Here is a 19,681-nt window from a genome sequence, read left to right as displayed (position 1 = left end):
CCTGAGCAGGCGAGCAGGGCAGACTCGGGGATGGAAGTCAGGTTATAGGAGGAAGCCAGATCACTGTGTAAGTTCGGGGTGATGAGGCAGGTCTGAATTTAAGTCAGGAACGTGACTTAGGAAGGCATGGCCTGGTTACAGTAGCCAGAGTCAGACACAGCCCACCGGTCTCCAAGCAAGTTCACAGTGACCTGACAGGTCTGAGGAAAACAGGCTGCAGGTCCGGATCTACAGGGTCCATGGCCAGGCACAGCACAGCTGTGCTGCCACAGGAGCTGGAGCTCAGGCAGGGGCCAAAATGCTGCACCTCATCTTAAAGCAGCTCCGGAGGGAAGCCAGGTTGGGTCAGCCCTGGCCGTGGCCTCCCCCAGCACTGCCCGGCAGCACCAAGGGTTCAGAGGGTCACCAGGGGAACGGCCTGTGCTGAGCCCGGAGCCCCGGCAGCCAACCCTCCTGGAGGGGGGATGCTCTCAGGGCCCTTAGAGAGTCACACCAGTGAGAGGTTTTGTTATTCCGTGGGTTAACTTCTTATTTCTAATGTGATGAGCTTAGCCTATACTTTTATTTTCCGTGGAAGATCTCAAGAAAGATTATTATTTTCCTAATGCTTTACACCCTCACTTAAAGCACATGGAAAAGGCTACCCACACGTGAAAGCTCTGCATGTAGTTCTGGCTGCTGGAGAATCGAGCCCAGGCTACTCAGATTCTTATGCTTTACCGACCCTGCTGTGCAGAAAAAAAGATGATTTACAAAATCAGCCTAATTCTTTCTTGAGATAGGTCATATTAACTGCTTTATAATAAAAACCACAGGGACACTCCACAGCCTGTAGCTAAGAAAAATCAATTTCACTGAAGTCAGACATAGTAACCGTACTGACAATAACAAATATAAATAAACGAGAAGACAAGAAGAAGAAAAAGAATGAACATAAGAAAAAAATGTAATTTGTGGCCAGGAGTACACCGATATTTGCAATAATTATGGGGCTCGTGTGAGACCACAGAGCCTTTCTCTAGTTGCCACTAGATCTGTAAAACCATTTGTTCAAAACAAAATCAATAAAATATTATTGTTTCTGAAGCTTTTATGATACTCTATCATCCCTAGAGATCCTGCATAATTTCCCCATTTAAAGAGCCTTTCAACAAAAAATTATGGTTTTGTCAAAGTATCCTGGCACTATGCAATTCAATTAAAATGTATTATTTTATTACTATAAATAAGATATAAAGAAAAGTATTATTTTACTTTGAGTGAGGAAAAAATAATATTGAAATATTGTATGGAGTTATATTCACAGCAACAATATTTGCTTTTTCAGCTTGCAAATCTCTTATAAACATAAATTTGATATAAAGGAGTAATCTAATTGCTTTAAAGATTAAAATAAGACAAAAAGTGAAGTGTGAAACATATTGACCGAGCCAAAATTACTCCATTTCAATCCCACATCATGAAAAATTTCAATATATTTTGATTTCATTCATTTCATAATAGAAATACATTCCAAATCGGGTAGTTCTCCAAAAACCCTAAAATTCAAATTCTATCCAATTCTTATTGCAGTTGGAGCTCTAGGCTGTGTCAGCATTCCCCTGTTTATCAAGCCATCGAATTACAGCACCTTGTTTTTCCCTTGGGAAGTTTCACCTTTTCCAGCTCAGGTTTCTCTAACATGACCAGTGTGTTCTACCTCCTAGCACAGGAATCACTGATTTGCCACCTTCCAAAATTGGGGGTACCAGGCATTGCTCCTTGTCCTTGCACAGAGCACCCACAGCTGGCTCTGGTGCACCAGAGGGCAGGGCATTGGGGCAACAGCCTGTCACACTCCAGGGATTTTCAAAATGCTGGTTTTTCCCCTCTTTTCACCACACTTCCCATTTCTGCTGTTTCAGAACACGGTCCTTTTTATTAACTGTTTGCATGTTGATTCTAATCTCAGTGAGGCTCCATCAGCTTAATGACACTACTGAGGCTTATATGAACATACACAACTGGAGCACAACTGTGTGAACATAAGCAGGGGGAGTTACAGGGGATATCAGAAAGTCTGGATCCACAGTTTTGAGCATTCCATTTGGATACTGTGTAGCTTGTTCTTCAGATGAGGCTCAGAAATGACATTTGAATCAATATTTTCTCTAGCTCAGATATGGAATTTGGGTTCAAAGACTTCTCTGATCTAAAAATCAACACCAGAAGGTGTGTTTATCTGAGCAGTAACTGTATCCCCAGTGCAGATCAACAAAGTACCAGTGGTCAGTGCAGAGTCATGATCGTTATTTGGCCTTTATTTGCTGTGGCTGGTCCAGCACAGAGTCCCCTACCCAGTTTCAATGCCACTGAGGCCACTGCCAATGTTTACCATAATTGAGTCCTGGTACTGATGTCCAAGATTAAATTCTTGAAGTGCAAGTAGGAGACCGGACTTGTACAGTTTCTGTGTTTCCTTTGTCCTCAGGACATATACCTGGATGCTGCGGCAGTCCCATATGGCACTGATATTATTAACAGCTGGTAATGTTTAGTCATCATGACTTCAAATCCTGCTGCTGATTCAGCAGATTTATGCCCATCTGTGAGCGGGGCAGCACTGCAGTGTTCTCCCTCCAGCACACCCACATGGGCAGATAAGGGCACAGGGTGCTCTGTGTCTGGTCTCCACACCTTGACTATGAGACAGCACTGCAGCAAGTCCTCTTAAAAACATGCCCAGGTAGTGCCAAACCTCTCCATCTTCTGGCCTGGTCTCAGCTTCAAGCCAATCTGAGCAAAGCAGTGGCAGTAACACCTATGTCCATCCAGTCACACCCCAAAGGCTCTCTCTTCTCCCAGGACTGAATTGTTAAGTGCTGCTTCTCCTTGTCCAGCAGAGAACAGGCCAGTAACACCAGGAAGCCCTCCATGGAGTCACTGGAGATGAGAAGAGGGTGGAATTCTCTATTCGCTTTTCAATTTTGTTTCACAGTTTTTCAACACTTATTGATCTTATGATATTATATCATGCATTAATATCTTGCTATCTGGGCAATGTCCAGCTTAAGTCTGGTCTGATATGTATTTCACAACATTCCAGTTTTACATGGACAGTGTTTTTTATTGAGGTACAGATAACCAATGGTCAATGACCTCCAGGACTATTGACATTTTTATCAGATAGGCGTTACCTTGGAGTATAGGTGAGGCGTCATGGATGCAAAAAAAACCCCAAAACCAAACAGTAATATTAAAAAGGTACTGAAGAAGATTTGCTGGCTTATTTATGCATATGTTGGCTATGTATTTGTTTAGATTCCTTGGCTGCCCTTCTCCTACACTCATCCTTGGCCAAACAAATAGATTTTTAAAAGCAGAGCTCCGGCAGAAGGCAGAGAACAGTGCTCATAGCAGCTGTCCTCCTAAGAAATCAGGGATATCTGTAAATAGTTATGGCTGTACTTTAGCAAAAGAGTAATTGGTTATTGCATATTATCTCCTTTATGTGTCAGCTCTCCTTTTCCTATCCCCCTAGAATAAAGTTCTATTTATTAAGCATTTCATATGCTGTTTTTCAAGTGGGGAAGATAAGCCTCTTTTTGATGTATTCTCCCAGATCTCTGGAGAGGGTTAGGATGGATGTTTATTACCATATCCTTAAGGTCTGAATGTGGATCACCTCTTAGTGTTGCAAGTCAAGCCTTGGTAAAAGTCATAAACAAGGTTTTGATAAGCTACTCATGAGAAATGCCATGTTTGGATAAAACTTCCTATTCCTTCCAGCAATCTGTTTACAGAGATGGCTTCATTAAAGCAAAAGAGAAAACTTAAAAGTAGTATATATAAAAACAAAATAAGTTTTTAAAAAGATACCAAACTGGAGGAGAAGTGATAAAAATACATTATACTGACTTAAATACAACCAATATTTAATTAACTGCTCTTACTGTGCCTGGAGTGCTTGTCCATGCAGTGCTTTAATAATAGAGCCCAATCTTTCTTTTCCAAAGAAATCAAGGACAAAACTCTCTAGAGTGGGAACAGAATCTTACTTTACTTCTACAGTCAGTTTTGCAGGAATTGTACATTTTCCACTGTTTATTCAGACTGTTTCTATTTTATATTTAAAACATACATAAGCTACTGTCAAGAAAATGATCAGTGTCACAATGAACAGCCCAGAACAAAAGAGGAAAAAAAGAACAAACAATCTGCAAACAACAGACAGCTAAGGGAATTATGTTATGAATTATCTAATCCAATGCCTTTCTTCAGTATGACTGCCCATTTGAAAAAATTAACCACTATTGTAATAAATGAATTGAGGTGCAATTTGGAACACAGCAGTGATGTGAGTATTATTTTTAACTGATGAGATGTATTTCAAATGTCTCTGATTATTTAGACAACACTTATTTCACTGCTTTTTTGCCATCTTCCAGAAGAGATTCTGAATTACTCTAATGGAACTTTATAAAAACAAAACCAAAAGAAATGCCCTATTTCATTAGAACAGTGGTACATCCACCCCAGTATTCATCTCTCACAGTGGCAAAAGACAACTGTGGTTAGGAGAAACACACAACCTGCCCCTCTTTGTAAACCATTCCCCTTGAACTCTTCCAGTACCCAGAATCATCGTACCTGGGACTTTAAAGAGGACTTTTCTGCTTAGTACTTCTAGGATCCATGGAATGACCAGCTGCCAATGGACTATCCTAAGCAATTTCTGCCCCTGCTGATTGTGTCTGCCTCCAGATCTTTCTGTGACAAGTTCCACAAGTTCACTACCCATTGTGGGGGGACTATTTTTATCCATTTTCAGCTGCCTCATGCTAGTTTTAAGTGCCCCTGGTTCTAATATTGTAAGATGCTCTATTTAGCTTATCTACTACCAGAGAACTGTTAACTGTGTCCTGAACTAACTATAAAAGAAATCCACTGCTTCAGCTCAATGCATTTTAAAATATGATTTCCTAGACACCAGACACGCTAAAAGGTGGAATTTTTTAAAATAAGGGTTAATGAAATGAGGTAATGGTCAAGGATGATTACCCATTATATTTCTGAGTGTTTCTCAAACAGTAAGTAAAAAAACCCTTCAAGGTCAAATATGTAAACCCAAGTCACAGAATCACAGAATGGTTTGAGTTGGAAGGGACCTTAAAGATCATCCAGCTTCCAGCCCCCAAGCCAATTATACAGCTAGCACCTTCTTCTGTGAGAAGCTAATCCAACCTTCACATCAACCAGGATATGGAAAATTCCTCATCTGAGTCTGACCTTGTCATTTTGGACTCACATTGAATTTTTGTATTTTCTTATTCAGTGTTTGAATTTTGCATTCCATCTTCAGCCACTCCCTGACAAGCAATTACTGATGTCTTAAACTATCCTGAATAAAAGATTTTGAGTACAATGAGACAGCACCTCCTTCTTTCTGCATAGCAGAGGATACTGGTGTATGCTGTGAAAGGTATGAATCATAATATTGTAATGCATTATTTTAATAAATAAAAAAAAAACAACCAGCAATTCTCTAAAGAAGTCTATGAAGGCTACTACAGCCAAAGAGCACACAAAACTGCTCAGACTGAGAATGCAAAGGCAGCTTTATATCACTTCATGCCATGCCTAGATTACATGGGTATTAAGCCAGTCAGTCCCTTCCTGTGTTCCAGTCTGAAATGATGTAAAGCTGATAGAAGTCTGCTCTAAATTTTCTTGAGCTGGAAGAGTAGCAGGTATTCACAAAGAAGCTACAGACCATCAGCCTGTGAGTGCACTTTGACCTCTATCCCTTTTCCAGCTCTGGGTGATTCCCTTGTTTCCCTTTCACTAGTTCCCTGCTAGGTAAGGATCTGTAAAAACAAGGATAAGGACAGAACCATAATTTGACCACAAATATCTCAGCATATTTTCAGTTCAACTGTTTTAACAGTAAACAGAAGAGCAAGATTATTTAATACCTGCACACATAAGTTGGACCTTCTTACTGCCAGGCTTAGCAGCACCCTGTAGGTACTTTTCTTAGTAAAGCATTATTGCACAATGCCTGCATAAAGAATCACAAACAGACCCTTTGATGAGTAGTCCAGAGAGTATTATAAAGCACACTTTCCTCTAAATCTGCTAAATCACTATATAATCATTTACTTGCTGTTTGCAAATGTTAATCCAGGGTCAAGGCAATGACTGTCTGACATGACACTTAAATTTATATAAAACCATGCCCTTTTAGCATTCATAACTTTGGTGGACTGTTCTGATTTGAAAGCAGATTGCTGGCTTTATCAGGGCATGGGCAGAAGTGACCTAAAACTGCAAACAAAATGCTGCTTCTAGCTTCAGCTTTTTTTCTAACACTACTGCAGTGTTCTAATGCCCAAAACAAAGCAAGCTTTACACCTGCAGACTGTAACACCATTGAAACAGATGCAGGAGTGGCCCTGGATTTGGTCAACAAACACCGCAGAGATGGTTATGTTTTTGGTTTATTCCGTGTTGCTGATGCACATGAACTACATACAGTAAGTATCAATTTAAAGGCTGATTTACGCAAGATTGTGATTTTTAAATAATGAGCCAGGTCATTAAAAGCTTATGTTTATTGCTTTTAATGTTGATGTAATTCAATGAATTAGCTGTGATTTACACTACCTCAGTACTCATTTGTGCATGATTTATTGCACGTAAACTTGATTTCAAACGATCCTGAATGCCCTCTATTCTCTTGGCCAGCAGGATGTTGGCATAAGAGTTGCTCTGAACAGCTTTATACAACACTGGAAATTAACCTGTCCTGTCTGTTGTCAAGTCTCAGATGTTATACTCAAAAGTTATATTGGGAAGGTTTCTTTAAACCGTGAATGTCTAACATTAACTAGACCAATGTATCCTGCAAGATTAGTATTTTGTTATTATCTTCATTTTGGAGATAGTTGGTTAACTGGCAGGAAGGGAAAAAGGCAGAGAAAGCCAAAGGAGTTGCCACTCTGCAAAACAGGGAAGGGGCTGGATAGAGAATCCATAGCAGTCATTTCCTTTTTTCCTTCCTATTTCTATTTCTGCTTCCTAGAAGAGGACACATAAGCCTTTCTCAATGATTGCCTAAGTGCCAGAACAAATTGATAGTGGAAAAAGCAACAGAATACAAAAATTTCTTTAACTAGTATGTAAAAGAGACCAGGACAGGCAGATTTACTAATGCACGTGGTACCCTTTGGCTGCTTGGCAAAGAAGTTGCATCCAGACACAGTGTTTCAGAAGTGTGTTACACATCTCAGCATGGCAAAAGGAAAAACAGGCTAGTTTTTGATGAAACTGCTTAATATTGCCTGTTAGGACAAGTAAAGCTCAGGAAGTGACCCAGAACAAAGGTTACCACAGGTCTTCAGGTATAATTTCAAAAAACCTGACGGACTATTTTGCTTTTCAAAGACAAGGATGTGGCAAGTGATAGCACTGAGTTTTATGCAGTAGCCAGGCAGTTAAAGTGCTCACCTAGGAAGGAATCAGTGCATTAAGTTCTGCATTAAGAGATTTCAATCCTCAAGTCTCCTGTCCCTGAAGAATGCTGCTGCCATGCAGCAATGTGTGTGCCACTCCTGTGAAGTGGAGCTACTGGGCAGTAAGACATGCAAAATTCATTGGATAAATGACAAAACCCACAGTTGTTTCTAAACAGAAAAATCTCAGCGTTTCTACATTTTAAGCAATTATTGACTATATAAACCCTGGAATCATAACTTGGAACAGGGACCAGCACTGAGGATTCACGCTTCCAGATGAATGCTATAACCATTGGACTACCATGCTTATGTGTTGCTTTCATACACTTACTGAATTTTGCTGTCTTTGTAGTCCAGGGCCACAGCTTCAGCTGTCACATAGAGTCTACAAGAACAGAAAAGACCCTTCTATCTACCTGACTGCTAAAGAATTCTCCCCGTAACGTCTCTGTATGTTCTCAGACCCAAAGCCACTAGATGTGTTTCCTGCACACTGCTCATGTACACTATTGTACAGGAACTTTTGTTGGCTCCATTGCCAAGATGATATTAAATATATATATATATATATATATATAAAAATATGTATATGTATTTATAAAAGACCAAAACATTATTTTTCTTATGTCCATGCAATAGTGTGCATCAGGTCTATCACATCAGCCCTCTCAAAAACCTAAGCAGAACAATTCCCAGCAGCCAGATCTGTACTAGGTTTACATGGGAGTTCTAGAAGCATAAGATACTCAAGTATCTACAACAGAACAGTTCTAGGCCTGTGTAGTGCCCGAGATGCTTTTAAAACAACCAAGAAGGCACCATGTAAGAATTTTTCTTTTCCCCCCAAGAGCTATCCAGCAGATGAACAGAGGAATTTTCTACTGTATATTTGGAGGTAGAGATTTAATGTTACCCAAGATCTGCTTTAGGCTTTAGTGAATCCAAATGCTTTCTGCTGAAGAAAATAAGTATTTGCCAGGGATGAACTGGCTTTTTCAGCATTTCACAAGTTTGGACGACGAAGTGCATCACATATTTAGTCATTTCAGTTTTAGAGGATTCCTAGTGAACAGCACGTTTCACAAAAGACTGTCTTAACTATCTTACCTTTCTGTTTAGTGCAATTCCACAAACACTAATCAGAAAATAGTGTTTCTCACTGTCTCTGTTCTCTGTCTGAATTTTAACAATATGTTGACAAGCAGTTTGAAATTATTGAGATTTATAAAATAAAATAGAAGTACTAACTACCCCTAAGCAGAGAATAAACATGTAGCTAGTGGGCAGGATATGTGTCCAGGACAATTTTATTCTTTTCCCAATTCTGCCATTGAACAACATATGTCTTTGTCCAATCCACCTAACCTCTATTTTAAAATTAGAGACAACAGTAAGATATATGTATACTGCAAAACTAGTGTTTAACATGACACTGGTGAACTCTCATTATTAAAAATATCACACTAGACTGCAGCAATTCTTTCTCAAGGTCTCGTCTATACAGAAACACTGAAAAAGGAACCTGAATGGATGAAACCTCATAAATCCTGAGGACATTTATTCACAGTGAAGGGCTTTGCATGATTTTATCTAAATGACAAAATAAAATACGTATGTGTTCATTCTGAATGTCCATACAAGGGCTGAATGAAGCTTAAATAATTCATTCCAAATGTGAATTAAGATTCATTCCCCTGCAGAAAAATAAAAAACTGCTTCTGTGGGCCACAAAAAATTCTTAGCACCACATCCCATTACACTGGCAGCCAAATTCAAATTTTAATTCTTCATCCTATTCACTCAGGAGATAGAATATACTAGAAGAATTTCAGAGCTAAGGCTCCTGACTTTGTAGGGATTATTACAGCTTTGTTGCATCACTCCTTGAATAAACTGATCAGGAAGCAAAGTTCTGAAAGAGTATCTGATCACTGAAGTAATTCGAAATGGATGTAGCTACATAATTGGCTGCCTACACAACTGATGTCCTAATAGAACAGTGTTCTATGTGAAAATCAGAAAGAGGGAATGGCAACTTTTTAACACTGACATTTTCCCTACTTGATGAATGCCAGGTGAACAACAGACTCTTCTCACAAGGTCTCAACAAGAGGATAAGAGGCAACAGTTACAGTCGCAGGAAGGGAAATTCTGAATAGATATAAGACTAAAAAAAAATCATGGAGAAAATGGTTAAGTACTGGAATGGCCCAGAGAGGTTGTGGAACGTCTGTCTTGGTGATACACAGAATGCAGCTGAAACTTTGAAGTTTTAGCTCTGCCTTGAGCAAGTGGCTGGGCAAGATGACCTCCAAAGCTCCCTTCCAGCCTGAACCCTTTCTACACTTGTCAGCTCAGAAAAACCTTACTAGAGAACTGGAGAAGCTTCATTAAAGATTAAACGTATCAACCTTAAAAAAATTTCTTTCAGATCAAACTTCTTGTCTACAAACTCTTTTTTACTCACACGTCTCTTCCAGGGAAATTCATCAGTCCTCTACCTAACTTTGGATGTGCTGGAAACCGAATGCCCTGTCTTATCCAGAAAACACTGGGAGTCCTGCGAATACAGTGACACGTATTCCATGGCAAGTAATGGTACCCACACCGAGTCAGACACCAATAATGCATTAACTTCATCTTCATCTGAACTGCCCAGAAATTTGTGTCACAAAATCTCTAAGTGAAGACTGAGCTTTAATATGGCTTATTCTAAAATAAAATATATTTAATTCTAGAGTTGTTAAACATAAGCTAAAGGCTTGGAAAGGGGTTGACTCTTCAAATAAGTGTAGCTTTATTTAACTAGTAGTCTCAAAGGAACTATCCTCCACATTCCACTGCTTGTAGCAGAACTTATGTTTTAAGGGTAATTTGCTGACAACTAAAGGGCACTGGAAATTATTTTTTAAGCATGTTCCTAGTATATGAGCCAGAAATACCAGCGGTGTATTTTGTCAGTTTTCTGTCATAGCATTTGTGGTATGACAATGTGAAATATTGGTAGTGTCAGTACACGAATGACATACAGCAACACTTGCCCTTTCTTTTTTTCTAGTCCAATGAGGCAGTCTGGGATGAGAACTCCCAGTCCAAAACTTTATTTAAATAGGAGAGTTGTGTTACTACAACAAAAGACAGAGCAGGGAGGCCATGAGGAGAGAAGGCATTTACTCTTTTTCTTAAGATGGGGAAAAGGAATGGAAGAAAAGGTCCATCCACCTTTTGATAAAGATTTATGAGCCTGACATTCTAACCTCCCCTGGTAACTAGTATTATCTTACTGTAAATAAGTATTAGGATGGCTGAGAAGGCTGGTTCAGTTTTCCATTGTCTACTCAGTCATGCACTCTGAGAATTAAAATAAAGGCTCTTGTAAAGGGAGATCCCATTTTATCTGAAGACAAATTTTGAGTGGTACCAGATCAAACATTCCATTAATGACCACATCTGTTATTCTTGGAGGTACCGCACATTAAAAGCAGGTATAATTTCTATGATCGCCTACATCCAATTAAATCCAGTGAAAATAACATCATAATCATGTATTCTTTTTTCCTCTCAGGACTTTGGGCAATGTAAGATTATCACATATACGAACCATCTGCTGAAGAAACCTCAACTATATGGATTTAATTGTACCTTAAGTCCAGGTAAAATAACCACTGCTGTAAGCCAACACATACCTCAAACCAGCCCTAGTACCACAGCCTGTGCACCACTAGTGTATGGTAACCGTAACAGATTCATTCATCTGCTTGCAATTCATATTTGAGATAATTCAAATGGAATGTTAAGAATGAGTAATAGAATTAAGGTTACCCTACTCTTCTAAACCAGACTTTATTGATGTCAGATGATATCACCATTCCAGTCCACCAAAACATCATAATGAATATCAGAACAAATGTAAACTTGGAAAGAATGCCCATCTAGGGTGGTAAGATTCTAAGGTGTAGCTAAAAGATTTATAAGAATATTCATTTTCATGGGTTTGGTTTTTTTTCATGTTACATGACAAATCCATATTTGTGGAGTGAGGGACAGGTATTTCACTTCCAAAGAAATGCTGCATTCCACTTTCTCATTATGAGTTCACATTAAAGGCACAGGGACGCTCCCAAGAGCATTAATATCCACTGCAATATTAGTAAATTCTCTGTTTTTACAGTTCCACCTGATTTATTAGAGTGCAAAGATTGTCCTGTGAAAATCGAAGTCTTAGAAGTCACAGAGCAACATAAAGATATTGCTACAAAGGCCCTGAAGAAATTCAAGATTGAAGGTAACCACACAAACTACTTCGCTGTGGACAAAGTTGAAAGGGTTTTAAAGACGGTAAGTGGCATTTTGTCCTAGAATTACTTATAAATGACAAAATTTTGTGAGCAGCTCCAAAACCATGGGACCAGAGCTCAAATCCTTCTAGGAACAGACCTACCAGCACAAATCATCTGCTTAAAATTGAAAGTCCTACTTCTGCAAAGACTTGTCATCAACTTCAATTTAGGCATGTGAAAGCAAAAGGATTTCTTATTCACTAAAAGCTATGGCAGTGTGACAGCATTCAAAATTCAAAACCTTCTTTGTGTGCATATTTTAATTTTGAATGCCTATTTACCTATCTTATCCTAACACACATGAGTTTATTTACTACTGACCAGAGTTCTAGATGGACAGTTGTGTATTATCATAGTCACACATTTTGTCAAATGAAGACAATTTTCTACTCTTAGAATATTTAGCTCAGGGGAACAACACAGTGGAAATTCAGAAGTCATTTTGACTCTCTGCTGCAAAGCAAAGCAGCACTGACAGCTCTTTGGGATGGGAGGTGAATTTGTATCTATGCTGTACCTCTTGAAGAACTTCTGGCTCTGGTAAATAACTCCATATTTGAGTGATGTCAACATGAAGACTTATGCCTTGGCTGATTTGAAGTATAACCCTCGCAGCACCAAAATTTTTTGGTGGTAGATACTGGAGGCATTTACTGAAACAGCACAGGATCATTCTGCCAACATGTATCAGCTCAGGACACCTCTGTAATGAAGTCCCACAGCCCCTACCATAACACATGTTAATCTTGGAAACTGCCTAAATTACAGCAGGCCAACCCCGCCTCCCTGCAGCTTTTAATATTGCTCAGAAACCTGACAGTGTTCCACACTGTAGCCCCATGCAGGATACTCCCCCCACTCCAATTTAGCAAGTGGCTGTTTCCAGATTGCCTGGATTCATGTATTTCTCCCCAAACACTTTATTTTCAGCTACATGGACACTTTAGATTGTACCACTGGATTTTAACAGACTGCACAACACTCAGAAACTATGAATTACAATAAAAAACTCTACCATAAAGTATGAGCATCCACTTTTAACCAGTTTAGTTAAACTAGTGAAACTTGTGTGCACACATGCTATGGACACCTTTAACACAGACTTGAAATAAAGTACTGTTACAGTTGGAAATTAAAATGAAACACCTCCTTATGGATTTTAATAGGATCACAAAGGCCTTCTCCCATATTCGTATGGAGTAATGCCTTCTCTATGAATAACACCCCTGCCACGAAAGAAAGCAACAATCTCACAGGTTTCTCCCCAAATTAACATCAGAACTGTAATACTCTGCACCTCCATCACTGGAAAGGGGTGGTTGCCATCCAGTAGATCTCTCTATTTTCACAGGAATAGCAGTTCAGTTTCAGGAGGACTCTAAGGACACTACTGCCTAAAAACACAGGCTGTAAAAGTAACAGCTTTTATAACACACACATACTAGACAAAGAATTAAAGTAAGCATTTCTGGAACTTGGGAGGGTGGGAGGAAAGTAAGGTATAAATTATCTAACCTGTTTTCCTCACTGAATATGTGTATTTGAACAGGACAGGAAAGGAAAGCATGACCTAGATGGGATTTTGACAACAAAATGAAATACGGTTCCTTTGAAAATTACAGGATTTTAAATACACTTAGTTACTGTTTCTTGTTTGACCTCTTGGTTTCAGACTGGCTCCCGGGAAGTTCACATTTTAGGATTCTCTATAAAGGAGACCAACTGTTCCAAAACTGTGCAGCAAGAAGATCAGGCACTGGATTGTGATTTTCTCCATGACTGGCATGCTGTAAGTAAAGTTTTAGAATAAGAACTGATACAATGGATGGGACCAGGAAGATTTTACCAATATATTTCCAAACGTTACTTATAACCATGAACCCAAACTCAAAATTAAAGATCCAGCATGTCCAAGCCCAGATCCTAATTTTATAGCTGCTCCTTTTTATTTTATAATGAGACAGTTTGAACTCTCAGATCTAAATGTAACTGGACTCTGGCACATTAGAGGCCTAGAGCTTTTCAGGTTGTGTCTGGCTTTTGCATTCATATTGTGGCTAATCCCTAGCAAATCATCCATGCTATGTTCATAAAAACTTTTACACTAATACGCATGTCTTATGTCATCCCGGTGAGCTCAGGGTTACTTTTTCTCCTCTACTGCAGAGGAATGGAGAGTAGATTATATAAATCAAGTTTGTCTGCAGATAATTATCAAAGTATTCTCCTCACCCCACTTTCCCATTACCATAATAGTCTACACCAAAGAAACAGCTAAGCAAGGTCTCATAACTTCAGAAAAAAATATTTCCCAGAAATTAATTGAAGGAATGAAACAAAAACCTGGAAAAATAAAACATGTAAAACTTTTGTTTTATTTACATCCATCTTCTTCTCTAGCTTTGTATACCCCAGAAGACTGAAAAGGGTTGTGAATTAACTGGTAGCAGAGTCACAAGTTCACTACAATGAAGCACAAAACGGCTATAGAGGGTTTGAATTCTGTTCTCAGTGCTGCCACCATTGCTGCGTGTGTAAACTGCCAGTAACATTTCTAATCACTGATCATAATGGGTTACTAATGGCCCAAACACATATCAAGATAAAGCATTCATTACAGAAAGCATACACAGAACCCCTCAAAGAGTTTTGTGCTCTTTCACATGAGCAATTCCACACACAATGATTGGACAGCAGGAGAAAGTCATAGCAAACAGGATGCTAAGGGAAGAAATGCTAAAAAGTTACAAGAAAATATTTTTTAAAACAAGGAAGAAAGCTCTGCCTTGAACTTTGGCTGAAACAGCATAGCTACACAGTGACAGGTTTTGAGAACTTTGAGTAAAATTTCAGGATAGCCCTATCTGAGCACAGACAAAAAAAGGAATAAAAATCAATCACTCACAGGGTACTTGTTTTGGAGACATCAGTAGCTGGCCAGTTTCTTAGACTTCAAAAGAGAATTAAGATGGGGAGTAGAAGCCCTCTAGATGCACATGATGAAATGGTCTTCACAGTCAAGAATCTTCAAAAATGGCACATATTTTAATCATTATTAATTGCTGGTAAGCCTTGGCCAGAAAGCTCAGAATTTAGCTAAGCTATGTAAACACACTTAGGTGTCGAGGGAACCAGCCTCACTTGTAAAATGTTGAACTTTCAGTAGCTTCTATTAACTCCATCACAAGAACCCAGATGTACGTTGCAGTTCTTTTTTCCTTTTCTTTTGCTTAGCACATGGGATTCTGCACAGCAAGAGTTGTAAGTGATGCAGATGAACCTGATGGAACAGATATAAGTTGTGAAATCTACCATCCCTGGGTATGTACTCACTTGTGGACACATCTCTCGCTATATCCTCGTGCAGGTTACAGCAACCTCGCTTAGTCCATGCTGGTAGATGATTGTAACAGTTGTTTATGCCAATTTATTATTGCCTGAGTGTGATGCAGCATGTTGGGACTGATTGACCTTTGAGGTCAATCAGAGGATGAATTGGAATTGAGTTGTCACTACTACTCCCTCCAAGTCTTCTCTCAGGTCAATCACTTGACTTAGTTTAAGAGAGTAAAGACTGGCAAACAAGCTCAAAGGAATTTTAGAAAGCAAGAGAAGGGGAGATGATCTTTATCATATTTGGTATTACAGTTTATATTACAATAGCTACTTTAATGTGGGTTTTATTTTGTTTTGATCCATCACAAATGTTTCCAGCTGGTTATATAATTTTGATATGGTGTACTATTTCCAGAAGATTTTCAGTAATTTGGCATTTTTTCATCTACTCCTTCCATCTTGAAAAAAATGCAGGTTTTTTCCTTAAAGATCATCAGAGCTATAAATGCAGACCTACTAACTCCCACCTCTCTCTTTCTCATCACTTTCTTCTGTCCTATCAACACCTGACTTAATACTTCCTCCCCTGGTGTTTTTATAAACAGCAGCTTGGCTTTGGGCGAAGAGGCAAAGGTGGAAAACCACACAGACATCCCCACTTCCGTCATCATTTTGGTCACAGACATCATCATGGACATCATCACAGACGTGAACGTCCACCCTCTTCTCAGCCCGGACCTGAAGACCCTGAGCATAGCCAAAATTTCAACAAGGAGGATCAAGACAGCCATGAAGGACCTGCTCCTTCTTCTCTCCCTCCTCCCCATGATAAACCAGGTCATCACCATCCTCCTCACCATCATGGACCACACTGTCCTCCTCCCCCTCCTCATGGACCACACTGTCCTCCTCCCCCTCCTCCTCCTCACGGACCACACTGTCCTCCTCCTCCTCCTCATGGACCACACTGTCCTCCTCCCCCTCCTCCTCCTCATGGACCACACTGTCCTCCTCCCCCTCCTCCTCCTCATGGACCACACTGTCCTCCTCCTCCCCCTCCTCCTCATGGACCAGATCACCCCCATCCTCCTCACCATCATGGACCACACTGTCCTCCTCCTCCTCATGGACCACACTGTCCTCCTCCCCCTCCTCCTCCTCACGGACCAGATCACCCCCATCCTCCTCACCATCATGGACCACATCCAGGACACCCTCCTCATCACTGTCATCACCATTACAGACATCACTGCAACAAGACAAGCATGTCAGGAAAGTATTTTCCATGCCACATGACAGGAACTATCTATCGCATTCCAGTTCTAAATCAGCAGGATTCCCTCACACCTCCCAGTGCAGACTTCCTTGAGCTATCCCAGTTCAACACTCACTCTTCCAGCACTGGTGAAGGACTAAAGGAGATGCCAGAAGATCCAGGTTTTCCATATCACCCTACACAATCAGAATTATGCCCAGGAAAACCTAAACTTGTTCTTCCAAAAATTTTGCCGTTATTTCCCTAGAGCTCCATGGCAGAAAATTCTCCTTTATGACCCCAGAGAAAGACGTTCCTGGCTTGAGAGTTGCAGGGCCAATGGCAGTTCTTCAATGAATGAAAACAGCACAGGGAGAAGGGGGAAAGCATTCAATTTCTAGGGAGGAGAAGTATTGAAAAGAATCATTAAGTATTCCAACTTGCATCTTCATTCTGGCTATCTCAGGCTCCACTGTGACTGAAAGGCTCAAAATTCTGAGTCCCTCAGATATTGTGAATGGGTAAAAAACTCGCCAGTAAACAATGTTCCTTCAGTTCTAACTAAAAGGAAAATTCCCTAATAGTGAAAACTACCACCTAAAATCTTTAATTTTGTCATCATTCACAATTATAATGTACTTCTCAGAGGAATCTGACCTAGAGGAAATTTGACTGCCTTCCACAAAAAGTGATCCATGGCACTACATTCATGCTTTATACAAACTAAAAAAAAATAAAAATATGCAAGAATTTTTTTCTTGACAAAGTTGCCTAAGTTTTGTCTTTTTTTTTTTTACTATCAATTTTTAGCTGTTAATATTAAACTAATAAATTATATTAAACTATTAAGCTATTTAAACATCCATGAAGCAAACTCTAGCATAAATTCACTAATGGTGTTTGGGTTACCACCTTTACCTAGAAAAGGTCTGAGAACAGTTAATGACTTGCAGTCTCACACTACAGGGTGGCCCACACAGGTGCTTCCATTGCTACAGCTGCTGGTGGTGATACCCAGAAATACTGCAGTCAAGGAGAGCCCTTTTCAAATAGCTCATAATTGCTCTCAGGGGAAGAGGAAAGCAGATGCATGTAATAACTCTTTCATGTAAATATTTTCTTTATCACTGAACCTTCCTCAATGGAAACTGAGTTGGGAGGAGCAGGAAGCAAGAATAGTGGTGCCTCTTTATACTCCAGCCCAGATCAAGGTTGAGTCCATTCTGACAGTCCCAGGACCCCAGTGAGCTGGTTCAGAACACCTATCTCATAAGCAAGAACTTGGGATTAATCTCAGAAAATTAGTAATTTCATCCTCAAAATAGCTCTTTAACAGCATAAAGTGAAAAACAGTCTTAGGGTTACACTGAAGGAAAAGAAACAAATGGGTACTCAGTGTAACCGAGTGAAGATTGACTAAGTTTTAGAAGTCTGTCAACATGTATAAACAATCTTATTTCTGGCACAGTTTATCCATAGTCTCTACTAAAGATCATTTTCTTTAATCAAAACTTGTAGCAAGTGTGGTGGGTTGACCCTGGCTGGGTGCAAGATGCCCACCAAAGCTGTTCTATCACTGCTCTCCTCAGCCAGACAGGGGACAGAAACTACAACAGAAAGCTCACAGGTCAAGGTAAGGACAGAGAGAGATCACTCACTGAATACTATCATGGACAGTCTATACTTGGGGAAATTGGTTTAATCTATTACCAATCAAACAAGAGTTAGATCATGACAAATAAATCTTTAATACACCTTTCCCCCACCCCAACCTTTTTCTCAGGCTTAACTTTACTCCCAGTTATGTCTGTCTCCTCTCCTCAAGCAGTGCAGGGGGATGGGAATGGGAGTTGCAGTCAACTCACCACATGTTGCGTCTGCCACTCCTTCTTCCTCAGGAGCAGGACTTCTTACAGTCTTTCCCTTGCTCCATCCTGGGATCCCTCCCCCTGGACACAGTCCTCCATGAACCGCTACAGTGTCGGTCCTTTCCACAATATACAGTCCTTTAGGAACAAATTGTTCCAGAGAGGGTCCCCTGCAGGGTCACAAGTCCTGCCGGCAAACCTGCTCCAGCACAAGCTTCCCACAGGATCACAGCCTCCATGGGGAATCCATGTGCTCTGGTGGATCCCTGCTCTACCACTAACCTCCATGAGCTGTAGGGGGACAGCCTGTCTTACCATGGTCTGCCCCATAGGCTGGAGGAAATCTCTGCTCCAGCACCTGCAGCACCTCCTCCCACTCCATCTTCACTGATGGTGGTGTTTGTGTAGTTTTTTCTCACATATTCTCACTCCTCTCTCTCCTAGTTCTTTTTTTCCCCTTCTCCACTCTATTATCCCAGAGGAACTACCACCACTGCTGACAGGCTCAGTCCTGGCCAGAATTGGATCCATCTTGGAGCCAGCTGGCACAGGCTCTGTCAGACATAGGAGAAGCTTCCAGCAGCTTCTCACAGAAGTGAGCCCTGCAGCCCCTTGCTACCAAAACCTTGCCATGCAACCCAAATACAGCAAGACACAGCTGGAACACAGGAGCCGAGGCAATCCCAATTCTTCGTAAATCTGAAGAAAAGCTATATGGTGCCAAACACTGGAGAAAAGCACTAGATGTTCTCAGCCAGCTCTAATCCTGGCTCTGCCAGACACAGGCAACACTGTTTAATCCTTTGTTCTTGGGTGTCACATATCCGTAACGGTAACAAAGCACCATGGACTGACTAATCCATGGTCCAAAGGCAGTCTCTGCATGGCAGCAGAGATGGACATCTCCAAGAGTACTGCGAAGGACAACGTTTATCAAGTGTTGTTGAAGACTTATGTGACATTCAACCATATGCATCTGTCCAAAGACTTTTTTCAAACATGTTCTGAGAGCTACAGTTCTCAGAACTACTGCAGTTTGAACACTGATCTACAAAATTTATAAAGTTGTTGTGCAGAACTTCCTTGCCACTGTGACCTTCTTGGGTGTTTTATTTAAGCCTTGTAGAATTCATTCTCAGTAGCAGTTTAGATGTTAAGAAGTCAGAAAGCTACAAACATTCTTTCTCTTCTCCTCAAGAGTTGTCCTGCTCAGTCTAAACATGTCCCCATCTGCAGCCATTTATCCTGTTATCTTGATGGCAGGTGGATAACCTTAGTGTCATTCTGGTGACCACACAAAGTTTATTTAGATAAACTCAGAAGTTTATTTGCAGTATAAACAGGCTATGATGAGAACCAACCAACCCCAGCAGCCCACTTGTTCTG

At 40.3% G+C, this 19,681-nt stretch overlaps 1 protein-coding gene across 3 annotated transcripts; it reads left to right on the top strand.

Annotated features, from left to right (window-relative positions):
- Positions 1 to 6,217: 6,217 nt before the first annotated feature.
- On the top strand, positions 6,218 to 17,189 carry HRG (histidine rich glycoprotein). Of its 3 annotated transcripts, none has more exons than XM_017810476.1 (8): positions 6,218 to 6,515; positions 9,977 to 10,084; positions 11,062 to 11,149; positions 11,668 to 11,834; positions 13,509 to 13,625; positions 15,071 to 15,157; positions 15,781 to 16,042; positions 16,247 to 17,189. In XM_017810476.1, the coding sequence occupies exons 1-8, from the start codon at positions 6,318 to 6,320 to the stop codon at positions 16,693 to 16,695; spliced, it is 1,476 nt and encodes a 491-aa protein (XP_017665965.1). In that variant the 5' UTR covers positions 6,218 to 6,317; the 3' UTR covers positions 16,696 to 17,189. The 3 variants fall into 3 exon arrangements, with proteins under 3 accessions (XP_017665965.1, XP_017665964.1, XP_017665963.1); XM_017810475.1 differs by having other exon boundaries at positions 15,778 to 16,042; XM_017810474.1 differs by having other exon boundaries at positions 15,778 to 17,189.
- The last annotated feature ends 2,492 nt before the right edge of the window (positions 17,190 to 19,681 follow it).

Source organism: Lepidothrix coronata, unplaced genomic scaffold, assembly GCF_001604755.1.
Source record: "Lepidothrix coronata isolate B3197 unplaced genomic scaffold, Lepidothrix_coronata-1.0 Scaffold29, whole genome shotgun sequence".
In the NCBI taxonomy this organism is placed as follows: Eukaryota; Metazoa; Chordata; class Aves; order Passeriformes; family Pipridae; genus Lepidothrix; species Lepidothrix coronata.
The sequence above is the reverse complement of the archived record's forward strand: the minus strand, read 5'-3'. Positions and strand labels throughout refer to the sequence as shown.

Excerpts from the sequence above, each read along its gene's own strand:
- HRG (XM_017810474.1), top strand. The coding sequence starts at position 6,318 with ATGCTGCTTCTAGCTTCAGCTTTTTTTCTAACACTACTGCAGTGTTCT. Across the intron at positions 10,085-11,061 it reads ACAGTGACACGTATTCCATG|GACTTTGGGCAATGTAAGAT; the intron begins GCAAGTAATGGT and ends TTTTCCTCTCAG. Across the intron at positions 11,835-13,508 it reads TTGAAAGGGTTTTAAAGACG|ACTGGCTCCCGGGAAGTTCA; the intron begins GTAAGTGGCATT and ends TCTTGGTTTCAG.